Raw genomic sequence first — 17,915 nt, 5'->3', positions numbered from 1 at the left:
GCCAAAGAGAGCAGAAAGGAAAGATGCAGTGTGTGCCCTGGGGAACAAGGAATCCCTGTAGCTCCATTAGTGCAGGAGCAAATCTTGCACATTGTCCTTTCCAATGGACAGCCAGCTGTACAAAGGGCTTATTTCCATATCAGCATAAAAGGAATCACAATTGAGGAATCACACAAAGAATGGGAATGTTAACTTTTCTCATTAGCAGTTGCAAGTGCATCCAAAATCTCATCTAGGTCTTTGCTAATTTTGGTGACACATCATCTGCTTGTTGGAAGAACATTTCTCCATTGATAAAACCTAGGATACTTTAGGTCAATGAAGACAAGCCAGATTATGTGAGCAGAGACCAAGGGTCAAATAATTTTTTTCTTCTATAAGATTATGTAGTTAGAATTAAGGATTACTATTTTTTTTTCCTTGTGGCTGTTATTTAGTCTGACCTTGTTCATAATTAGGAAAGACAAACAAAATATTTGGAAAGACTTGATTATAAGCGTGAGTAATTCAGGAAATTATTCAATTTCTTACACAAACCTGAACTTAGAATGTCTAGATCAATAAATCAGTAAAAAAACATTATATGTGATGGAATGCCATACCACAGACCAAATAAATCTAAGACATGTTATTAAATATCTCAAAAAAATAGCCAAGAAAAATTAATTTTGTTCAAGTTGATACAGATTGTCATGACTTTATCTGGCTCTCCACTTTTTTGATTTAAAGCACCACAGAATAGCTTGCATTTCTCCCTAAAACTTTAGCTTTAGCTAAAAGTTCTGCATATATCCATAAACACATTACTGATCTAGGAGGCATCTTTGTGTTTGGCTCTCTTCCATAATGCAAAAGGAAGCGTATGTTATAAATTCTCTTTACTCATGCTTCACTTGTGTAGACACACTGACTGTGATCCATCAGCACTACAATTCATATTTAATTCAGCTTCTTTCAAATTAAAGGTATTATGAATGAAAACATCCAAAAGGATTGGACTAGGTTTCTGTATTTTCACCTGAATTTTATGTGTGAAAAGATTTCATCCTCAAGAATGCAAATAAAAAAACTGGGGGAAAAAAAACAGGAAACTCCTCTCCTACTCTCCCTGCTCTCTATTGCTCCTGCAATTTAGTGATCAAAGGATCAAAAAACTTTATAAAATGAATCTTTTCATGAAGGGGAAAGATTTTTCTCCTTACTTCTTTCCTTTACCAAGTAACTCCAGAAAACTCCATAAGTAAAGCCAAGAACTTTCTTCAACTAGAATCCTCAGTCAAATCTAGACTCATTTATCACCTGCAGTTCTCACTCTGGCCATGATTTAAGTTCAACACTCTGAAGAAACAACATCAGAAAGAAAACAGAAGTTTCCAAAACACAAAAGTAACAAACTATGAGGTTAAACGCAAGATTTGCACAGAGTTAGGCTATGTTGTAAGGTTACTTATTTCTATACAAGCAATCTAGAGCTTTTCCAATCCATCCAAACTACACACAGCTGTGGGAAAAAAAATACTTTCTGCTCCCTTCTTATTTTGCCATTAACTAATTCTTCAATTTAATAAATAAATGGGAACATTAGTACACCTATTCCTCCTAGTTTTCCAAGATCTCTTTATCTCCTAGCAGCCTCTGCATTAAAAAAAATGTGTTAATTTGGGGATATTGCAAATCACTGAAAGATTTCAGTGCTTTGATTGTGATTGAAGACTTCAGGGCTTGTCAAATTTCACCTAATGGTACGTGATTGACACCAGTTTCACATGCCTGCTGTATTTTGTAACAAATGGCTTCTTATCTTTGACTTTACATTTCTTGAAATTATACAGATAAGGAACTGTATATGCAACTGCAACCATCATGTTTATCAGCATCTTGAGCCATTTATTAGATTGCCCAATTAATAGAGTATTCAGCTATGACAAGAAGAAACCTATCTCTAAAGGTTGAGAAATTGTTGCAGTAATCAAAATCCAGTCTTATCCTGCAGCTTCTTTTAAAGGGAAAAAAAGAGAAAATCAGATGCTCTTCAAGCTGCTGGATTTTTTCACACCCCAGTCCAGCAAGAAAGAACCTGTAATCACAAGGTCACTGAATGCAAGATTTCATGATACTCTTGTGTTAGTGATGACAACTACAGAAACTGGGGCAAAAATCCAACTGCCTTCATTGATGTGCCTGCAAAGCATGTGAGCACATGCATATAAGTAAGCCATAGCCCAAGTACACAGAAGTTAATTAGTCAGCTCTGCTTATTACTTATGCACCTATAAACATTATCTCTAAAGTAGCTGGAAACACACACACTGAGTCCAATGGCCTCTAGGTCAGATTTACACACAAGTTACCTTGGCATTTATAAGTGTGGGAAAAGCAAAAAGAAGAAAAGCAGCCACACAATCTGTACACATGACTTCAAAGAGCCTCTAGAGATAGTTCTACAGGTATCTATATTTCAGTGGTAGCTCCTTAGGTAGTCAGGTGAGTGTGCGCATACATGTGGTTTACAGAAAAATGTGTACAAGTGCTCCACTGGACCCAAACAGGCTATAAACATAGCTAAATGCAGTTTTATTCTTGTATGCCTGCATACATTCATTTTCATCAGCTACAGTTGGTCAATGAGTTTTCAGTGATATTGAGCTTTGAAATTCATTCACATCCCAAAATAGCTAAATTGCATTTATCTTTTAGGCATGCTACAAGACATGAGTTTTTGAAATAGCACTTAGGGAGGGCTGAGGAACAAAGGAACTGCAACACTGGATCATATCCAAGGTCCTGTCTTTGACAGCAGTCACCACCAGCTGCTTCACAGAAAGAAACAAGAATTTGCAGTAGGTAGACAGGCATAATCTTGCCACATATTGGGGTTCATCCCTGTTTCAAGCTACTAAATACTGGCTTAAACTCTGAAGACTGAGGTATATATCCACTTGAAAATCACTATTGCTACCATTACTAAATATCAGCCCTCCAGATACCCCTGCTACCTATGTAAATGTCATATCATATATCCAAATACTGACTCCATGGAATCCTTTAGCAGATTTCAATAGAAAAAATAGTTGTATGAAATCCCCACGTCTCCTAGTCTCTGTTTTGAATTTTCCACATCAGAATTAAACAGACTAACAGAAGTAGAAGCAAATATCTTCTATTTTATAATTCTGTATACTTTCTGAAATTGTTCATGTTTATCATGTTCTTTCTCTTTCATTTTCCTCTTTGATAACTTGAATATCTTTTTACCCTGTTTTCATGAAACAATTTTTCCAATAATGCAACCTTGAGTGAATTAAACACCCATGCAAGCCTGGTTCCTTAGCAATGTACAGGCTGAATTACTGTCTTTTATCTAAGGGTTTATTGTGGGTTTTTCTTTCACAATTTCCTTTCCAAGTATAAAAAATTAATATCTGTAAGTTATCAGAAGATAATGCAATTATGGCATATCAGCAACAACAGAAAAAGGATTCCACAACTCAGTCCTGAATCACTAGTCTTGAAGAGTTCCATAGTTAAAGACTGAGTAGTTTATATTATGACAAAAGGATGGGCTGATGGACATATCAAAGATGCTGGTACTAAAATGAAGGTCATAAAAAATGGGTAACATGCCTTCAACATGGTGCTGGCAATTTTTCATGGAAACATACTATGCTCTTCATTAGAAAAGGGCTAAGCATGCTGCCTGAACACAAGATATCTAATTTATCCATTTGTCTATACATTTACACAAGGGATGAAGGACAGAAGCATAAGTATGGAAACAGTTGTAAACTAGTGTGGGATAACTCACCTACAAATAAAGCTGAAGTAAGAGCACAATTTTAAGAGTAATGTTGAGTAAGGGAAAAAAGCAAGTACAAGTGAAAAAGAAGATGTATGCTAATTTGTTATAAATTTAAGGACATTTTACCAGATGGAGAAATTGGGCAGTTCATCGTCATGTTCTCACACCCGCAGAGTTGTTCTCAAACTACTCCTTATGAAAGCAAATATAATTCACTCTGCAAGTAAACTGTTTAAATAAATCTTGATATTATATAAGAACCATCTGAAATTCTTTTCTTTGCTTATCTGAATACATCATCTGGAAACATCAGAAATTCTGCCTTTTGACCACTCTGGACAATCATTGAGCCCTAAGCAAAATTCTTATCCACTTTTGGGAAAGTGGAAAGGTGTTGAAGGTCTTTAGTGCTACAATGCTCATGACAGCAAGAATGCACCTAAATAGCACCTATTAAAACATCAGACACCAATAAAATGGATTTATTTTTGTTTGATAATGATTAAACTTGTTATTAGGAATATATTTAACTGCTGCTACCAGCATGAGAACAATGTTATTCATCTGTGCAACTATTTTGATACAACTCCCTGGCTGATGTTGTTGTCCCCTCACTTCCTACAAGAGCTGATACTTGAGTTCCACTGTACAATTTACAATAACCAAGAATCACAATGTGACAGGAGAGGTACTGGCACCTTTCAAATGAAGCAATGTGTCTCTGTCATTCAGTTTCTGTAGAAAAAGACTTGAAATTCACAAGGACAGCAAGACAGAGAATTTCCAAAGCCAGATTTAAATGCACTGAAAATGAATTTTGAAATAAAAATACATCCTTTGCAATTTTGTGCCCTGATTTTGCTGCTTATTTCCTGATCAGGCGTCACTTATGACCATCAAAATGAAGGAAAAAGTTTCAAAATCAATTCTAGTCAATTATTGATGGACCTTTTTATCATTAGAGTATATATAGCAAAGAAACTGGTTTAATAAACACTGCATATCCTATTAGGCATCGTATTTCACACAACTCAAGAAAAAAATAGGAGTTATTTTAGAATAATATTGATTTTTAGGCACTTTGGTCTTGAGAATCTCTGTTTTGTAATATTGAAGAGAAAACCCACAAACCTACATTTTGGAGCATTATTGCGCTTTAAGAGCTATCTGATTGTGCTCAAATATTTTCAAACACCTGATACTTATTGTCACTCAATATTTGCACTTGCAGGCCATTACTCAGACATAACTCCCCCCAAAAAGCCAAAAGTAAAAAAGCCATCTGAGAGTGTCTGTCTGAGTGGGAGCTGCCTCTGCAGCAGCCTGCAGGAGCAGTCACTCACATGGGTCGCACACCGGCACTCTGCGTATGTCCCCAGCACAGCCTCCACCTTCACACTTCCCTGCTCAACCTGTGCTGCTATTTATACAACCTCTGCACTTCAAGTGCTTAGAGTACTCCTGCTCCTGTTGGTCAGCAAGGGACTGTCTGCACATCAAATCTTGATATTTAGGTACAGGAGCCCAACAGAGAAAGAAGGTTCACGTATGCTTTCTGCATAAACATTTGTAGCTGAATATTTCAGGATTGGCTGTACAGTGCCTAACAGATCATTGCAGCCCACTGAGCATCCAGCACGAGGCCTCTGAGAACATGCTGGTCACACACAGCCCACTCATCTTTCTCCTCCTCCTCGTTTCCAGCTGTGCTCACAGGTGCCCAGTTTCTCTGCTGCAGAACTATCAAAGCACTAGAGGACAATCTTACAGAAAGCCTGATGATGAGCTAGAAGTTCTATTTGGAGGGAATAACTGATAATTGTAAGCAAGAGAATAACACATTGAGGGAAGAAAACAGGGAGGAGTAGAAGACCAGTCAGGCAGCATAAGGAAAAGCTGAAAAACAAGCGAAAAGTGCATTCAGTGGAGGGGGAATCCAGAAGCAAGAAAACTTGCCATAGTAACAATGAAAGAAATTATAAGAAAAGAAGTAGAAGATACACAGCAGACACAAAGAATGAATATGCATTAAAACACATTAACAGATTGGCCATTATTTCTCAGCCAAGAAAAATATCCTGACAAGACAGAACTAAAAATACACAAAGATTTCTCTAGTCACACTTTCAGTTCTGTTACTCTGAAGAGATGTAGTAGGGAGGTGGGGAGAGCTTGCTTCTGGTTAAGAATGGGGGGTATGGACTGCATCCAATAATGACTGAAACAAGGAGGTTAGAAAGGTCCTAAAGAGGCTGAGAAAACTCTGAAAAACCCCATGAAATGCTGCTCATCCAACTGAAAGCTTTGAAAGGCCAAAACTTAGTTTTGCTCTGTAACACTGCTCTCAGAATTTATCTTTTCGACAGATACATTTAAAAACAAAAAAATAAATACTAGAATATTTTTCTTAAGTTGAAAGCCAGACTATAAAAAGCTATTTCAGTTTAAGCATAAATACATCTTGTCTAAACAAAGACTAGAGATTTCTTCTATTGTTCATTCACTGTTATAAAATTTAGACTACTATAATGCATCCAGAAAGGGAAAAAAGAAGTCTTCCTCTTCAGAAGGTCCACTGGGCTTGTGAAAACCAGAAGTTGACTCTCCAATCTTACAGCTCTTCCATTTTACAGACCATCTGTCACCACTATGCACCACAGACAGGACTTTCTCTCCAAAAAGAAGTGAATGAAATTATGTAGTAAGCCTATCAACCCTATTGTCCAGAGGGGTAATCAGAATGACATAATGCAGATATCCAGGTGTGGTGAATGTTTCAGAGTTTGCCTTGGGGACTCGATTCCAAGCTCAATTAGATTTGTCAATTAGACTTGTTTTGCAGTGATGTAATACTGCTCCTTGCAGGTCGACACACCGGATATATATTCAGAAACAGACACCTATGGAAAGTGGTCTGGACATGAAATTGAGCCTTTGGTGTGGAAGGACATTCACAAAGACAGAACATAAAACATATTCATTTAATGTAGTTTTCCCAGAGTTTCATATTGAGTTAATCTTTTCAATGAAGCTGAGGAGGAAAAGAACTTTATGTTCTCACAAATCTCCTTCAAAGGTGTTGAGATACCACATTTAAGGACATAAAAGATAAAGTAATGGTGGAGAATTCTGGGGGGAAAAATATTTAAAAACTAAATTTGTCAGTAGTCTTATTTGCCCTATAAGTTTATCCACAGCACGATGGAAACCAGTTAGGAAGACTATTCAGGAAAGCTTGTTTCTCTTTCAGCTGCCTACACTATGCATTTACTACATGAACAGTCACAGTTCTGTCAATCTGGCAAGTGATATTAGCAGCACAACCTCTATATTAGTACAAACTGCACAATATAGCTTTAAGAGTCTACTACATGACTGAACTATAAATACAAAAGATCTTGATTACCTAAATCATACAACAGATTCAAAATACAGAATCAGAGGCTCTAAGAATTCTCCTATTACCAGAATGCACAATTAGAATGCTTACAACTGAACACACATCCCAGAGCACAAGAGGGAAACTAACATAAAAATGCAGCAGTATAGAAAGCTGCTGCTACAACATCAGGAAGCAATAGTTAGATTGCAGTTACAGATGACAATGCATAATAATTGTAAGCAACATTAACCATCAATCTTTCCTGTTCAGCTATTTTACAAATAAAATATATTATTAGGTTGGATGCTTCAGTGATGTGGGAAATAGTAACTTCCCTGCTACATACAGTCCAGACTTCTTTATTATTATTTATAAAAGTGCAAAGTAAACAAACTAGTTCCTTAGATTCTTGCAGGAGGGAGAAATGAACATGTAAGGACAGTCTGTCTTAATTTTCTCTAATTCTCAACCAGGCAGGCATGCATGCATACAGACTTTGTTCTTAGTCAAATAAGTGCATGCTAACCAAGTTTCAAGGTATAAAACTGTAAATTTAATTGCTTGTTTACAATATTTTTTTGATATTTTTATCTAGCTTCACTGAGGGAAAAAAAGAGCAATTCATGCATCATTTGAAAGCAAAGAAAATTCCAATTAACTGAGTTTTGGCAGGGGGAATAATCCAAACTAACTCCACTGAAAACTGTAAAATTTTCAATGACATTTTCTTTGGGAGAGCTTCTCCTGGTACAAGACAAAATTTCTAGTGTAAAAAAAACCCCAAAAAACAGGCCCAGAAAAGGGAATAATAATAGCCCAAGGGACTCAACTTCAAGCTTATTTCCAAAACCTTTAACATTTGTTTTAGGAAGTGAAATACCTCACAGAAGAAATGCTAAAAGACTTATCTGAGGACAGTCAGCTGTCCAGAGGCTGAAACAGACCTCAGCACTGTAGCTATACAACAGAATGAAGATTTCTTGCCTAATCTCCCACAGTTCATGGTATTTTAATTGGAAGACCACACCAGAGTACACCCACTTTTTTTGCTTTGCTTTGTTTCAGGAAAACAAAGTTGTTGAGAAGACAAAACAAAAGCCTTCAAAAAACCTTGAATATCAACTAAGTGCAGGCTATGAACAAGTATCACAGGATGGGAAATTATTTTTCTAGCCATCTCACTCTCTGTGTTTCTCAGCAGATATCCTGAATAAGTCATAAACTGTCGTAAGAATGGGAAAAAAAAATAAAAACTTCAGGAATCCACAAATAAATGCAGGTGCATGCTGCAATCTGAAAAGTCTGATGATGCCCCTTGAAATCTAACTCAGCATTTTCTTCTTTGGAATGATATCTGATTATACAAATGCTGATCTAGGCCCTTAGAGTATGGCGTTCCCAGTTTCACATCTTCTGGCAAATTAGATCTTGAAGATGAACTAAGAATGCCTTACACTTGAACTCACAACGGTAAACACTGAGGGCAATATCCTGCAGAGAGACACAAGGAAGCATCCGAGACATCAGAAGCACAGAAACTGTGTTACATCACATCCCGCTGTTACAGTGTGCCAGGATTCTTGTTGTAAGGAGGAGTAGCGTGACCCAAAATTCACACACAGGTTAAAGGTCCGCATTCAAACCTACGGGAAACCACACAGCTCATCAAGTTCTTCTGCACAATGTCAACAGCTTCCTTCCAATGGCTGTCTCCCCAACAGCATCATAACATTTCTCCAGGCCCTTCTTTTCCCTGAAGCTCCAGGGCTCTCAATGTGCTGGCTTTTCTGAGACTGTACTTTGGGGTTGCCGCATAAAATAACTGCTGGTTTATTTTGCAACATCAGCTCCAGAAACACCTCCTAGTTCTACAGGGCATCTGACAGACATCTGTTATCTGTAGATTTTTCAAAAAGCTGAAAATATTGTAAGAAAATGTACTTTTCAGCCTCTATAGCATCCTGCACTGTGCTGCTCCTGGGAGTTTTAAGTCAAAGCAACAGTGTGATTCCTTGTGAAAAAGTTAAAACACACATATAGCACCCATAAAAAAACCCCACAGAATACTCATAAATAACCCCTCAGAGGCTTTCACATTGTGTTTCTGGTAAATTCCTTCAGTTTTTTCACAATAAAACAGGGAGAAAGGAACCTACCAAGAGAACATTTATTCAATGGAATAGGCATCTATAAGGATATACAGAATTATAACTTCATCTAGCTATGGATCTCATGCCTCATGTGCAGAGCTTTCTCTCACAAGAGTGCAATCGTAGTCTGTGCAGTAAAAAACTAAGCCACAAACACTACTCACTGGAGAAAATTTGAATGCAAATAACTTCTAAAATACAGGTGAAACAATCTTGCATCAGCATATTTGGGGGTAGGTCAAATTATTCTAACATGTCTAAGATTTGCATGGGTATCACTGAAGTTTTTGAACTAGGTAAAACCATAAATGACTTTGGATGTTTGCTAAGCTGCAGAAACTCACTTCTATCTGGTTCCTAACAGAAAGCACTGACCCAACTGACCAGCCTGAACAGCTTGGAAAAAAAAAAAAACAACCACTTTTACAGGCTCAGCTGCAAGCCCTCAAGATGCAGTAAAAGCAGGTGTTAATTATATCTACAAAGCTTGCATACCTTGAGTGTTATCTCAGCAAGAATGCCCTTATTTTATCCCGTTACCTTGCGCACAGAGTGACACACAAATTTGAGTGTGAACGTCTCACACCCCTGAGGTGAAGCCTGGCTTTGTCCTTCATTAGGGTCTCACTGTGGAACCCATCCTAATGGCAGAGATCAGTAAATTTACTCCTGGGAGCCCAAAACCCACCCCAGATGATAAGAGCTGACCTGGGGAGAACACACACTTGGGCTGTGCTGCTAAAAGAGGTTGAGCACCCACCGCTCCCAGCATCTTTGATCAGGCACTTTACAGGCTGAGATTAATGGAACCTTCAAGGAAGGTCTAGCAGGAAAAGTAAATTGGGAAATACTCTTAGAGGATCAGTTTCATTGATATATAGCGCTTTCAATTTTTTACTAAAAATGATGGGTACATGGTACACACTCAGTGTGCAGCATTGAGGCACATTTTTATTTCTGAAGAACTACCACACACTAAGAAGCAAACAAAAAAATATAGTTTTTTTTACTGGATAGACATCCTCAAAGTGGCAGCTTTTAAGACTAAGAGGAACTACACAGAGGTAACTCTTCACACACCTACCTATCTCTTGTCCCTGTAGTACCTAAGCTCCCTATACTTGTGAAGCAGCACAAGTAAGAACTTCAATAAAATGTTTCCATGGGCCAAATTTTCCAAACAAATACTTCTTTCTCTAGGCAAAACAAAGTGATGGCAGAGAATTGGCAATGCAGATCAAATTGCAGTCTCCTACTGTTGTCTTTCTCTCATGCATAACCTCAAAACACTTAGTATCATGAATTATAATTGCTAATTATTCCCACTATGAAACAAGAATCCCACAGCAAACTGAGAGTAAATAGGCATTTCTCATTATATGAAATGATGCATATGAATCTTCTTAAATAATTACAGACCAGAAGAAAAGAGTTTAGGTTAACAATGACCAGTTACTTATTTGTGAGTGTTAATTGAGGAAAAAAATAATGTTTTGATTGCAGTTGCTTCTGTTCTTTTTGAACTTGAACATTCTTCAGTAGTACGCAAGTCAGACCTAACAATTCACACTTAAGAACAAAATATTTTTGTGATTAGAAAAACAGAGCGTCTGCATATTTGGCATATATGTACACCACATTCTCTTCAATAAATTAAAGAAAACCACACAGATATAGAGAACACAACCTTTGGCTGAACTAGTTTTCAGAATACAAAATAACTAATTAATGTAAAGGAGGCTGCTAGAAAACTTGAGCACTTGTTCAACAATAAAACTGTTGGGAATGGACAAACCACTGTTGTTGATAAAAAAGCATCACTGAGATACACATGCCTACTGAAATACCAGTGAACCCGGTTCCTGAGGCCAGTTCTTGTTACTGATAACTTTAACGGGTGAAGAATTGTATCTGGCATTAGAGAGGCTGCAGTCCTAAATCAGTAGGATAAACGTTCTAGAAAACCACTGTACAAAGAGAGAAGAAGCTGTACCCCAGCTCTTCCCGCACAGTGTGGAAAGGGATCTGTCAGGCACCGAGCCCGCACAGGGCACACGCTGTGGAACACCAGCCCGCAGCAGCACCAGGCGGGCTCTGGGAGCGGGACGCGTGGGCTGAAACCCCGGCAGACAGTCACCGCCCCCGCGCAGCCCTCCCGCTCGGGAGCCGCACTCATCGCATCCACATCCCTGGGGCGGCCGGCGCCGAGAGCTCGCCCCGGCCCAAGGCAAGGGGTGCCCGGCCGAGGAGCGACAGGTTGGGCTGGAACAAGGCGAGAGGCAGGCGGAGGCGGCACCCGCTCCGGCCGCGGGGGCGGGCAGGGCCCCGGGAGAAGCCGCCACCCTCCGGCGGAGCCCGGCCCGGCCGCTCCGTGTTGCCGGCTGGTGCTGCGGGGCGCAGTCCCGCCTCTGACACCTTCGAGCCCTGCCGAAATGCTCTCTGCAACTTCCGCGGCTCCGGCGGCGCCCTGACCCGAGGGCTCCTCGGCCGCACGACGCCCCCGGGGCCGCGGAGCGGTGGCGGCCGGTCCAGCCCTGCCCGCCGCCGCGCCTCTCCCCAGCCCAGCCGGAGACCGTAGGGAAGTAAGTGGGAAGTCCCAGAAAAGCAGGTCCTGGGTACCGTGCCCTGCTGAGGCGACTGGATGCAGGGCTCCGGCTGCGCTCGCCGCCGCTGCCCCGGGAGGGAGCAGGTGAGCCCGGGACTCCCCCCACACGCACCCCGCGTAAATAAAGCCGAGACAAAGTCACCATCTGGGGAGGGGGCGGGGAGCTGCATTAGACGGGGAAGTCACTTACCAGCTTTGCAAGGATCCTTATAATCTATCGCCTCGGCTTTATCCTCTTCAGTGAAATCGTAAGTGTAGTCATAATCAAGGCCAGAGCAGGAAGAAGGCTTCCCGCAGACAGTCCACCCGGCCAGCCACAGTGCCATCCTCCAGCAAAGCATCTTCATCCTCCCTCGGGCGGAGAGGTGGCGAGCAGGGCGAGGGTGAGCTAGGCGGCCGGCTCTGCTGTCCACGCCGGCTTGGTAAAGGAGGGTAAGGGATGGAGAAACCATAGGTTTTGGGGGAGGTTGGTATTTTTTTCCTTCTCCACCTGGAGGCTCTTCCAAGAGACGGTGCTCCCTAGGTAGCCCCAGTCAGACGGGTGCGACACAGAGTGAGGAGCATGAGCGCCGCTGCCCCCCCTGCCCCCTCGCCGGGGAAAAGTCGCTGGGTGTGTGGGTGGGCGCAGGGGGTGGACTCAGTCCGGGAGATCCTGTCTGTCAGGGCTTCCCCTCGCCTCTGTCAAAACCCAGCCAAACTTCCCGCGGAGGAGGAGGCGGCGGCTGCTGCTGCCCGCGTCCCGCTCCGCGCCCGGCCCGCGCCCCGCTGCGCGCCCGCCGACCGCCGCGCCGCCGACCCCGGTCCCGCTGATGCTGCCAGAAGATGGATCCGGGCTGCACATCAGCAAACTACCTCGGGGAGAGGGGAAAAAAAAAAAAGGGAAAAAAAAAGGAGGAAGGGAAGAAAAGGGAGCGGGGAGGAGGGAGAGGGAGGTGGGGTGCACTACAGCAAACCGCGGAGCTCTACTGATGGGAGGCAGCAGCTATACTGGAAGGAGCAAAGTGTCAGAGTTTCGCCCCCCTCTGCACAAACACTCTAAGCTCTGTCTCTGTCCTGTCCCCCCTCCTCCGTCCCCCTTTAACTTACGAAAACCTTACAGGCAACTAACACACAGTCGTCAGCATCCTGCTTACTTATTCATACAGTCAGGGTCAGGATCCGGGCTGCTTCTGATCTGCTCCCTTGATAGTGTGTCTTATGGAAACACACGCGCATTCACTATACGCCTCTATCTCCATATAGCTTTCTCTCTAGATAAGCAGTGCATGGCATTTAAACAACAACAACAAAAGGATCGAGATCAGATAAAACAATGCACAGATCGACACCCGGCAGCCAAAAAAGCGCGAGAAAATGGGTGCTGAGGAGGACGATGAGAAGAATTAACTACAATTTAGGAGACAGGAAAATAAATCAGTGTCTGTATATTTCCCCCTCTGCTGCTGCTGCTTTGCAGTGTTAGCCCCATGAGCTGAAGGGTGGGGGTTAAGGAGCGAGGGGGAGGGGGAAAGAGAAAAGTTTAAGAGCCCACAGTTTGTTTAAAACAGAAGAAGGCATTATAAAAGGTCCACTGGTCTCCAGAAGTTCAGCCAAGCAGCTGGGAGCCGGTTCCAAAATGAAAGTAAGAACAAACAAACAAACAGAAAAAAAAAATAATCAAGGCAAACAAAAAGTAAAATTGCAGCATGCAGCAGCAGCGCAGAGATCTTGCAGTCGGGCTTTCCTGCTCTCACGTGGATCTCCAGGAAAGTGGTGGAGGTTTATTTTCCAAGCGAAGTTTCCGCGGGAGCCACCGCCCCGCTCCGCGGTGTCCTGCCTCGCCTGGCCCGGCCCCGCCGCGCTTCAGCGCCGAGGCGCCCCGAGCTGCCGCCGGCTGCGCGGGGCCGGGTTTTGTTTTAAAGCCCGAGAAGGGATCAGCGCGCAAAGCCTCATTTCAGCCGATCAACCTGGAGAGGGAGGGGGAGGAGGGGCAGAGATACGTGCTGCTGGAATAAAATAAGATCAAACGGGGAAACAAATATATATACATGTATAGGTAGCTAAAGATCTCCCTGCCTGCCTCCTCCCCTCCCCCGAGACGGGCAGCTCCGATCCTGCAGGAACGCCTGAAACTGTTTCAGACCAAGGTGAGACTTTTCCGTAGCGAACTCTACTCCTCCTCCTTTTAGGAGTTTCCATGGAAAAGGGCGGGGGGGACGACGAGGGGCGGGTAGAGGGGTGTTTCTTCTGCTCCCATTTCGCCGGGGTGTCACATTTAACACGGACTTTTGAAAGAGCTGCCGCGAAGAAGTGGCTGCGTCTTTCTCTCACGTCCAAGCCCGCACAGGCTCGCTCTCCCCGCAGCACTTCCCGGTAGCCTTCCCTCTGTGGCAGGGGTGGAAATCCGGAGACAGTCCCTTCCCCCGGCTGTGCCAGGAGCGCAGGCAGCGCCGGCGGCGCGCCCCGGCCCCGCGGGCCGCTCCAGGTGCGGCGGGGGCGGGGGGCACGCCGACAGCGCTTACCAAAACTCCGGGTGGGCACACTGTGCTATCGCAGCTATCGAGAGAGGGAGGGAAGGGAAACAACTTCCTATCGCCGCTGTCAAGTCTCAGCTGCCCCCAAAATACGGGGGTCGGGTGGGGGCAAGGTGCAAAGCCTCCTTTGGAATGACGAAACCTGTGGTGCCTACCCAGACTCTCTGTTTCTGCCCCTGCCGTCCGGCGAATGAAGGGTTCGTGCTGCTATAGATAGGCACTCTCGGCAGGTCATAACATTAAAACTGGAAAGGTCGGTTAAGACAGAGCTAATAGGTGTTTAACAATATTAAGAAGTCTGGCACCGAGTAGCGTCAGTGTCTTTGAAGCATCCATGTGCTTCCTTGTATTTTTGGCATGCAGGTTGTGTCTACATTGCTCCTAACTCAGTCTTTGTGCTGCAAACTTGAAAGCCAAGGAATGGGTAGCTGCCATTGAAAAGGTACAGCCTTCACTAGGCAATCTTTGTCCCAGAAGTTGTTTGCTGTGTTTCATAAAGCCCCCAAAAAGCATCACCTACCAGATGAAAGAAAAGCCTGAGAAACTTGTGGCCTGCTCTTTTCCTCTTTTTCTCAATATACTTTCTATGACTGACCGTCTCAGACACTTGGAACTGACTCCAAGGAAGTTATCAGAGACACTTTCTGTCAGTCCCTCAGAGCAGTGTCAGGGCTGATGACTACCTCTGTTTGCAGTGTCATGCTTTTGTCGGCTGTGTTTTGCTAAAGAAACCAGCCCAATCCAATCTGAAATATGGTTTCTGTTATTTTTTAAGCCCACAAAGGAGGCAGCTTATTTTGCAGTATTACTAATTGCATGCTCATTTGAAAAAGTGGATCCCCTAACCTTGTTTTGTTACTTTGCTTCATAGTAACACCTTTTAAAATATAAAATATATTATATAAAATACACACCTTTTAAAAGTTAATTTTCTTTCCTGTGCCTTTGCACCTCCACCCTAAAAAAAGAACAATCTCTGTCTAGCAAGCACATGTTTGTCAACAGAGCTTTAGAAACACTGGTTTTGCTGATTGCTTTACAGCCCAAGAAGAGGAATGTGCAACATGCAATCCTCAGCATGCCAGTCTCCCAAGTGATGAGATTATTAGAGCCTCTGCAGCGGGAGATTAACTCTCCCAGCAAGGTAGGCACTGACGTCACCTTCAGCCTCAATCTGCCCCCGACCTCAGCATCCCCAGCACAGGCAGAGCAGCACCAAGCACTCACAGCCCTGAGGACAGCTGGCCTTGCAGAGCCCTGACTAAAGCAGGAAACAAACCCAGAAATGCTAGATGGGAGTCATGCAGAAATCTGGACACATGAGTGCTGTAACAAATGTGTGTATATGTCAGGGTAAAAGCTGTTTTCTGCTTGTAACCCAGAGCAGCTACACATTGGAATTACTCTTTAAAATATGCATTGCAGCTCTGCAGAAACTATTCAACATTGCTTAGGTATTAATATTCCCATCAGTCACAATAGTAAAAAGCTTTCTTTATATTAAAAGAATTTTTTCCTAGTAACCAAACTGTTCCACATTAAAAAAAAACTTTTTCCCTAAGTAACCTGTTAATTATTCAACCTATTCCTTTCATGATGCAAATTTTTGAAACATTTTAAGTAAAAAATATTTTTTCCTTATCACACATTCATGTCTACCATTCCAAAAAGCTCACAACTCTGATAATCCATCTGACAACACAGTCAATCAAAAATCCATCCTACAGCCGTTTCCAAAGAAACGAATACATAGCCAGGAAGACAGAATGCTTAAGCTGGAAGGAAACCAACCAAAGGAACACAACAACAGCAACAACAAAGCCATTTTCCCTTCTCTTTTAAATTTCCTGATTTGTGGGTATATTACAAGGACAGAGATAATGGTAAATGTAGTTATGTTAAAAGTGGTGATGATATTTCTATATCTATTTGTTTATTGTTATTTTTTTCTAATCGAGAGAGCTGGGGGCTTTTCAGCTCTTCCTACACAAAAAAGAAACAACCAAAACCAAAAAAACTTTAAAAAAAAGGACAAGTATGTACGAAAGACAAACACAATCACAGAACTAAAAAAAACCACATATGAAACATCATTGCTCACACCTCCTCCTCATTCTTTGGCTATCTGTCTGCTGCTTAGGCCTCCATCTAGTGTGGAGTTTTAGGTGGGTGGACACAATGGGCTTATTCACAAACATCAAGCTCAGCACATGCCTAAGGCTTTGAAGGCTGAAGACCGTGGTGGGTCAGCTCCTTGGGACCAGGACTCATGGGACTTTTCAGGAGGCTAAAACAGAGAAGCTGTGCAGAAGCTGGTTACCTTCCTGCCTTATCTCCTGATAAACATATTCACTCTGAGGTACCTAGAGGACTTCTGAGACAGCTGTAGTTATGTTTAAGTATTTTCCCACTCTCCAAGTGGTCATTCCGTAGGGAAATACTGAAGCTGAAAGCACATTGTGACAAATCAAGTGTCTACAGTAACAAACATGCACATACACAATCATAACACTACACTGAGTGAACCATGTAAACTAAAATTAAACTTTTGAAGTTAAAAATCAAGCACTCATGATCAGAACAGCAGAGAAACCATACTTCTCCCTTCTCCCCTACATGTACTCATATATTATGAAAGTTGCTCACTGCATGTTCACATGTAACTTTTTCCTACAAACCTCTGTGCTTAATTAACAAAATGCCCTTCAATGTTATGTTTTCTGTTTTACTTTAGAAAGCATGCCCCATGCTTTATTCATTACGCATTTATTCAGATCCTATTCTGCATACAGAGTTATTAATTTCCTCATGAGCATTTTATGGAGCTTGTTGCTACAGTATTCATGGGCTTCAAAAATATTAACTATTTTAGTTTTATACTACACCTCTCAGATGAGGGGATATTGTGACAGGATATGAATATTACATTTGAGAAACAGTTACAGATTACCTGGTTTGATATCTTGTAGACCTGTCAGGACTTGGTTCTATAGAAAAACTTATTTCTTCAAGGCCTGGTTCCCACTGCTTTCAGTTATAGTAATTTTAGTCAGTGACTACCTCTAATGAAATCCTGGAGTCTTCAAGCATCTGAAAATGAGAAGCAAATTATCAAGAAGTGTAATTTAAAAGCCTTGAACCAGCTCTATCAAGGAACTCTGTGGCAGAGACAAGAGCTAAGACACGAGCTTTAAACTGCTCAGCTCTCAAGACTTTTGACACCGCTTGTCTTCCCATAATTCTTTTTCTTCAATGCTTCCTTCAGTTTGTAGAATAAACACAGCCAGACTCCTGCCAGAAACAGCCCCATCATTAATAATACCCACATAATTCATCCATTGCTTTGAATCTTCTGCTCCTCAACACATTACCTGTTAGCATGAATATGTCATGCTGTGTTTGGCCCAGCATTTGAAAAGATGTTTCTCTGTTCACCACTGCATTTCACAGCAGAAGAGAGAATGCT

At 42.1% G+C, this 17,915-nt stretch overlaps 1 protein-coding gene across 6 annotated transcripts in view; it reads right to left on the bottom strand.

Moving 5' to 3' along the window:
* The window catches only part of TLL1 (tolloid like 1), a 129,462-nt gene extending 112,040 nt beyond the window's left edge, over nucleotides 1-17,422 (bottom strand). Inside the window, exons 1-2 of one of the 6 annotated variants that reach the window (XM_064417612.1) lie at nucleotides 13,992-14,306; nucleotides 12,127-13,882 (exon numbers count right to left, since the gene is read on the bottom strand). In XM_064417612.1, coding sequence (XP_064273682.1) covers nucleotides 12,127-12,388 — 262 coding nt within the window. In that variant the 5' untranslated portion in view covers nucleotides 12,389-13,882; nucleotides 13,992-14,306. Of the gene's footprint in view, nucleotides 1-12,126; nucleotides 14,326-17,399 lie in introns of those variants that run through there. The other 5 variants (XM_064417620.1, XM_064417637.1, XM_064417613.1 and 2 more) reach the window with 5 other exon arrangements.
* Between the last annotated feature and the right edge of the window lie 493 nt (nucleotides 17,423-17,915).

Source organism: Passer domesticus, chromosome 4 (genome assembly GCF_036417665.1).
Source record: "Passer domesticus isolate bPasDom1 chromosome 4, bPasDom1.hap1, whole genome shotgun sequence".
NCBI lineage: Eukaryota > Metazoa > Chordata > Aves > Passeriformes > Passeridae > Passer > Passer domesticus.
Note: the sequence above shows the minus strand (reverse complement) of the source record. Positions and strands in the feature narration are given on the sequence as shown.